The following is a 6386-nucleotide window of genomic DNA, read 5'->3' on the forward strand; positions in this document are numbered from 1 at the left end:
GATCAACAGGAAAGATGCTCATAAAATGTTATACCTATTATTGAAAAAAACAAAAAGAAGTTGAACCATTGGTTGCAGAGGGATTTATCCTTGAAAGGTCGAGTATTGCTTTCTAAAGCTGAAGGTATCTCCAGACTTACTTATGCAGCCCAGTCCCTATATCTTGACAACAAAATAGGTAAAGCGATTGACCAAGTGCTTTCAACTTCATCTGGAAAAATCGTACACATTATATTAGGAAATCTGTCGTTATGAACTCATATGAATATAGTGGTCTCAATTTTTTTCGATTTTCCTACTTTGAATAATACTTTTAAGATAAATTGTGCTAAACATTTTTTAAAGAATCCTACTTCCATTTGGAATTTCATCCCTCATTATATCTTCTCCTGTTTTGGTGGCCTCAATTCTATGTTACTTTGTAACTATTACATTGATAAGATTCCTGCAAAATGATCTGCTTTTCATAGACAAGTATTCTTAGTGTGGTCGTTAATATATAAACATAATTTTTTCCCTCATAGGTATTTCATTTGGAACAATAAAGACATTTTGCATAGAAACAAGTCTTTATTTTTTAAGAACTGATTCAATAATCATATCCTACTGGTGAGTCAACTTTTTAATGCAGAAGGGTTGATACTCAATTATGAGGAATTTTTATCTCGTTACAATATCCCTGTAACACCTAGAGAGTTCGCCATAGTCTTTGATGCTATTCCATCTGGAACCCTCATGTTATGTAGAGGTGTAGCCAGACCTCACCTTCTTGACCTACCCTCGCTTAATCCAGTTGACTCTCCAATGGAAAATATGTTTCTCCTTGCTCCCTCAGAACAATAGATCTATACGTGTTTTATTTGAAAAGGATATTGTATCCATTCCTTATGTCACAAGTTACTGGAATACATTGGTCACTAATATCTGTTGGAAAAAAAGTCTGGTTATTACCACACAAATACTTGCTTGTTAACTTTGGGATAGGGGACGGTATTTTCACATCCGGATGAAAAGCGTGCCCAAAGTAAACTGCCTGCTACTCAGGCCAAGAAGCTAGGATATTCATATAATTGGTAGATTTGGATAGAAAACACTAAAGTTTCTAAAACTGTTTGAATAATGTCTGTGAGTATAACAGAACTGATTTGGCAGGCGAAACCCCAAGCACAATCCATCCAGGGAAAACATTTTGAGGTCAATCTGTTTTCCATTGGTTTTCTATGGCAAGCCCGTTTTAATAGAAATATGCTTGCAGTTCCTATAGGTTCCACTAGATGTCAACAGTCTTTAGAGATTGGTTGATGTTTTTCTTTAGAGAGATGAAGAAGTACGGCTTTTCAGAACGAGGGTCCAGCCTAGTGCTCTCTACTGTTTTGATGTGCGCTCCAGGTCACACGCTTCAAGTTGTTTTTATCCAGTAATGAACACAGTTTGTCCAGTCTTAAATTTGATCGATTATTTACATTTTAAAAATACCTAAAGTTGGATTAGGAAAGTTGTTTGAAATGTTTGATCAGCGTTTACAGGTAACTTATTAGATATTTTGTAGTCATGCTGGGCGAGTTGGAACCGGTGTTTTGGTAGTGTTGGAACGTGCCAAATAAATTGACATTTTGGAGATATAACGACGGAATTAATCGAACAAAAGGACCATTTGTGATGTTTATGGGACATATTGGAGTGCCAACAGAAGAAGTTCTTCAAAGGTAAGGCATGATTTATATCGTTATTTCTGAGTTTTGTGTCGAGTGTTGGTATGCTGGGTGCTGTCCTCAGATAATCACATGGTTTGCTTTCGCCGTAAAGCCTTTTTGAAATCTGACACGGTGGCTAGATTAACAAGAAGTTAAGCTTTGATTTGGTGTATTGCACTTGTGAATGTATGAAAGTTAAATATTTCTAATAATTTTTTGGGAATTTCGCGCTCTGCATTTTCACCGGATGTTGTCAAATCGATCCCGTTAAGGGGATTTGATCCATAAGAAGTTATTAACAAGGTCAAAGAGGTCTCTTTCAAAATGATCCATAAGTATAACCCTACGAATCATTAACTGAAGAAACTCAAAAAAGACATTAACATTGATTGTACTTTTTGTGTTGAGCATCCAGAAACAGTTTCACATTTATTTTGGCATTGTCTAATATTCTTGATGACTTTTGTTTTTTATGGGAGAATGTGCTGCTCGGTTTCCATAATAAAGAAAAACAATTTTACAGTATAAATCTAATTGTGCTAATTGAAACATTTCATATTCATAAATGTAAATTCACTAATAAAAAAAACACTCTTCTGTGTTTTCTATAAGGAACTCGAGCAGTACATTATGACCATTATACATTCTTCTAATAAGAAAGCTGTTAAATCAATGTGTGCATCTTAAGGTCTTTGTATAATCTGTCATTTGTTGTACCCCTAGCATATGCTATCATTGTCTATTTGTATACTTCTTGTATGTATACAGATTTATTTATTTTTAATTGGAGAAAAAAAAAGACATGCCTCTAGCAACTTCCCCTGAAAATTAGTTGGCAACACTGACTGTGGGAAGCAGTGACGTCTACATGGGACAGCATCCATGTGGGACGCTCTCCACACGTTCTAAAGTCCATGCCTCGACGAAAACATAACCTGTGTACAATTAATTGGTTAGAGAGAGGTCTCATATCACTTTCATTTGTGTCCCCTGTAGCTTTAGAATCGTGGCAAACTTGGTTCCTGTGTGGTGATACTGATGATTTGTCGCCACAGATAGTTTGTTTACATAGGATAATTAACGTCGCAGGTTAGAACTAACCGCAACAGGTTAGGTTAATTAACATAGCTCTACTTTGCCATCTGATAGGCTATTACCATATTGATTACACCTTTCGAAACATCTCAGTTCTCCAAGTGCATAAGAAGCAGTTTATAGGGATCGATTTGGGATTGGGTTTTTGTAAAATTCATGCAGTAGGCATGTAGGCGCAAATTGGAAAATGTTAATCCCCCATAATGCAACACACTTTGAAAGGCGGTGACCACTTGACAAAAGTGATTCGCTGCAACGTCCCTATAGACAATTGAGCAGGGGAAAAGCACAAACAGATTAGATCTGGGACCAGGCTAGAATGAATGGGCGAGTTCGAGCGTATCCAACGACCATCCATTGAAGAAGCATAGTGACGTCAACAAAATGCGCCAGTTGTACGATACCAAGAGGATGATTTTCTGGTAGTTCAGATGATAATTCTGAACACAAAATAAAGTATATTCTATATATTGTCATCTGAAACTTTGTAAAATGTTGGATTTCTCATCTCTCGGGCTGTCAGATTGTTGACTCGACCAATGTAAACCAATGGGGATCAGTACACAAACTGAAGTCCAGGAAAACTGTATGCCATCTTTTCTGGAATGTAACACTGTTTCGCTAACTAGCAAGCAACGTAATCTTTCCTTGTTATGTTGTTTATGTTTTACATTTATTTACCCAGGTAGCAGTTTAATAAAACACACGACCTCTACAATAACGGCCTGACCAAGACAGAGTAGGCTAACTTGCTAGTTTTCAATATTATAGTCTTGATGCGATATGATTTTGACCCCGTCGTCTAGGTCGGGATTGTATGAGTTGTGCCAAGACTGGCAGTGGAAAGACGGCTGCCTTTGTGTTACCAGTGCTACAGAAATTATCTGATGACCCGTATGGCATCTTCTGTTTGGTGCTTACACCTACCATGTTGGGCATCTTCCAATAATTTATAACTATAAATTCTAGGGCAATAATTGACCAAAATGTCATTTAAAAAGGCATATCTTCTGGAAAACAACAATGAACATTATATTACAATGTTGTGTAATGTTTAAACTTGTGTCCTTTGCAGGGACTTGGCCTACCAGATTGGCTAACAGTTCAGAATCCTGGGAAAACCAATGGGCTTGCGGGACCGCAACATTGTTGGTGGAATGGGTAATCTTGATTACCAATGACACTGCCACTTACTGCATTGTTATTAATTTGCCCAGCATGTTCTAATGTTCAGATGATGTTCCATACACATATGATCACATAGGCCTTGGAGCTCTCCAAGAAGCCCCGCGTCGTTGTAGCCACTCCAGGAAGACCACATTCGGAGCTGCAACACATTCAGCATCAAGAATATCCCGTTTCTGGTGAATCAAAGATTTAAAAAATATTGTTTCTTCCACAAAGGCCATGTTTGAGGATGTCTAGGTGAGGATTTCTCACTGTTAACCAAAACAGTGTGTCATGAACTACCTTTATTTCCTTGGGTGCTCAGCAGACCTCCCTCAGCATTTCCCCTCGTGAACATGTGGCTGTTGGATAACATGGGCTCATATTACAGCTGTGACTTCACACCATTCCTTTCGTGTTGCAACAGATTTTCACTCGAAAAAGGTGACCAACTAGAGAATCTGATTGGAGGGGAAAGTTAAGTATACACACTCACCATGAGCCACAACACCATGAACAGACTTACATTTTTTGCTGTGATAAGGGTTTTAGCCGATTTTTCCCGACATTCCAACTACTATCCTGTCAGAGGATCCTGGAAAGAAAGGCTGAACTGGATAAGATAAGGGGTGAGAAGAAGTTGTTCAGGGAGAAGATGCATGAAACCATTCAGAAGATGCAACATGGGATTCAGAAAAATAAACTGATGAAGCAAAAACGCATTCAAAAGAAAAAAAAGGCAGCGAAGTCCATATAATGCAACACTGTACATTAACGAATTGTGTATATACAGTACATACACCATAGCAAATACATTTACACTCCGTTTTTCACAATTCCTGACATTTAATCCTAGTAAAGATGCTCAAATTTAGGTCAGTTAGGATCACCACTTTATTTTAAGAATGTGAAATATCAGAATAATAGTAGAGAGAATACTTTATTTCAGCATTTATTTATTTCATCACATTCCCAGTGGGTCAGAAGTTTACATACACTCAATTAGTATTTGGTAGCATTTAACTTAGGTCAAACGTTTCGGGTAGCCTTCCACAAGCTTCTCACAATAAGTTGGGTGAATTTTGGCCCATTCCTCCTGACAGAGCTGGTGTAACTGAGTCAGGTTTGTAGGCCTCCTTGCTTTTTCAGTTATGCCCACAAAAATGATATGGGATTGAGGTCAGGGCTTTGTGATGGCGGCTCCAATACATTTACTTTGTTGTCCTTAAGCCATTTTGCCACAACTTTGGAAGTATGCTTGGGGTCCTTGTCCATTTGGAAGACCCATTTGTGACCAAGCTTTAACTTCCTGACTGATGTCTTGAGATGTTGCTTCGATATATCCACATAATTTTCCTTACTCATGATGTCATCTATTTTGTGAAGTGCACCAGCCCCTCCTGCAGCAAAGCACCCCCACAACATGATGCTGCCACCCCCGTGCTTCACGGTTGGGATGGTGTTCTTCGGCTTGCAAGCCTCACCCTTTTTCCTCCAAACATAACAATGGTCATTATGGCCAAAGAGTTCTATTTTTGTTTCATCAGAGCAGAGGACATGTCTCCAAAAAGTACAATCTTTGTCCCCATGTGCAGTTGCAAACTGTAGTCTGGCTTTTTTAAAGGCGGTTTTGGAGCAGTGGCTTCTTCCTGGCTGAGCGGCCTTTCAGGTTATGTCGATATAGGACTTGTTTTACTGTGGTTATAGATACTTTTGTACCCGTTTCCTCCAGCGTCTTCACAAGGTCCTTTGCTGTTGTTCTGGGATTGATTTGCACATTTCGCACCAAAGTACGTTCATCTCTAGGAGACAGAATGCGTCTCCTTCCTGAGCAGTATGACGGCTGCGTGGTCCCATAGTGTTTATACTTGCGTACTATTGTTTGTACAGATGAACATGGTAACTTCAGGCATTTGGAAATTGCTCCCAAGGATGAACCATGCTTGTGGAGGTCTACAAATCTTTTTTTCTGGGGTCTTGGCTGATTCCTTTTGATTTTCCCAAGATGTCAAGTAAAGAGGCACTGAGTTTGAAGGTAGGCCTTGAAATACATCCACAGGTACACCTCCAATTGACTCAAATGATGTCAATTAGCCTATCAAAAGCTTCTAAAGCCATGATATAATTTTCTGGAATTTTACAAGCTGTTTAAAAGGCACAGTCAACTTAGTGTATGTAAACTTCTGACGCACTGGAATTGAGATACAGTGAATTATAAGTTAAATAATCTGTCTGTAAACAATTGTTGGAAAAATTTATTCTCTCATGCACAAAGTAGATGTCCTAACCGACTTGCCAAAACTAGTTTGTTAACAAGAAATTTGTGGAGTGGTTGAAAAACGGGTTTTAATGACTCCAACCTAAGTGTATGTAAACTTCCGACTTCAACTGTATAACAAGACCAGTTGCCCATTGTGCCGAGTTCAGGTG

At 38.5% G+C, this 6386-nt stretch overlaps 1 protein-coding gene across 2 annotated transcripts in view; it reads right to left on the reverse strand.

Annotated features, from left to right (window-relative positions):
- Window positions 1-4336, reverse strand: part of homer3b (homer scaffold protein 3b) — a 62372-nt gene extending 58036 nt beyond the window's left edge. Inside the window, exons 1-2 of one of the 2 annotated variants that reach the window (XM_014216079.3) lie at window positions 4260-4336; window positions 3984-4150 (exon numbers count right to left, since the gene is read on the reverse strand). In XM_014216079.3, the coding sequence (XP_014071554.1) occupies window positions 3984-4009 (26 nt within the window). In that variant the 5' untranslated portion in view covers window positions 4010-4150; window positions 4260-4336. The remainder of the gene's footprint in view (window positions 1-3983; window positions 4151-4259) is intronic. The other variant, XM_082956753.1, reaches the window with a different exon arrangement.
- Between the last annotated feature and the right edge of the window lie 2050 nt (window positions 4337-6386).

Source organism: Salmo salar, chromosome 10 (genome assembly GCF_965601325.2).
Source record: "Salmo salar chromosome 10, fSalSal1, whole genome shotgun sequence".
NCBI classification, from domain to species: Eukaryota; Metazoa; Chordata; class Actinopteri; order Salmoniformes; family Salmonidae; genus Salmo; species Salmo salar.